At 38.2% G+C, this 419-nt stretch overlaps 1 protein-coding gene across 1 annotated transcript in view; it reads left to right on the forward strand.

Annotated features, from left to right (window-relative positions):
* The window catches only part of acss1 (acyl-CoA synthetase short chain family member 1), a 27,443-nt gene that overhangs the window by 25,063 nt on the left and 1,961 nt on the right, over positions 1-419 (forward strand). The window contains exon 9 of the mRNA XM_035678770.1: positions 268-380. Coding sequence (XP_035534663.1) covers positions 268-380 — 113 coding nt within the window. The remainder of the gene's footprint in view (positions 1-267; positions 381-419) is intronic.

Genomic DNA, 419 nt, shown 5'->3' on the forward strand with positions numbered 1-419 from the left:
AAAAAAATAACAAAGATTTACAGCTATGTTTTTCCATTCAGATTATTCTCCATGATATGAATATATAAATTATTTGTCTTTCTGTGTTGCACTATATTAATCAGTCTGGCTCTGTTCTGAGCAGCTATACATGTAGAAACATGTAGAGAATTCAGAAACTATTTAACAATTGACAAACACATTGTCAGTCTTTTTATGCAAATTATTGAGATGAATATAGAGTAACACCAGCGTTATAATCTGACTTATTTTGCTCTGTGTTCTCAGAGACAGGTGGCATCTGCATCACCCCAAGGCCATCAAACCCAGACGCAGAGATTGTCCCAGGAATGGCTATGAGACCTTTCTTTGGCATCAAGCCAGTGCTCATGGACACTGAGGTGTTGTGCTTATCCGTGTGTCCGTGTGTCTGTGTGTGT

Source organism: Morone saxatilis, unplaced genomic scaffold (genome assembly GCF_004916995.1).
Source record: "Morone saxatilis isolate NCDOM2014 unplaced genomic scaffold, NCSU_SB_2.0 Contig7, whole genome shotgun sequence".
Classification (NCBI taxonomy): Eukaryota; Metazoa; Chordata; class Actinopteri; family Moronidae; genus Morone; species Morone saxatilis.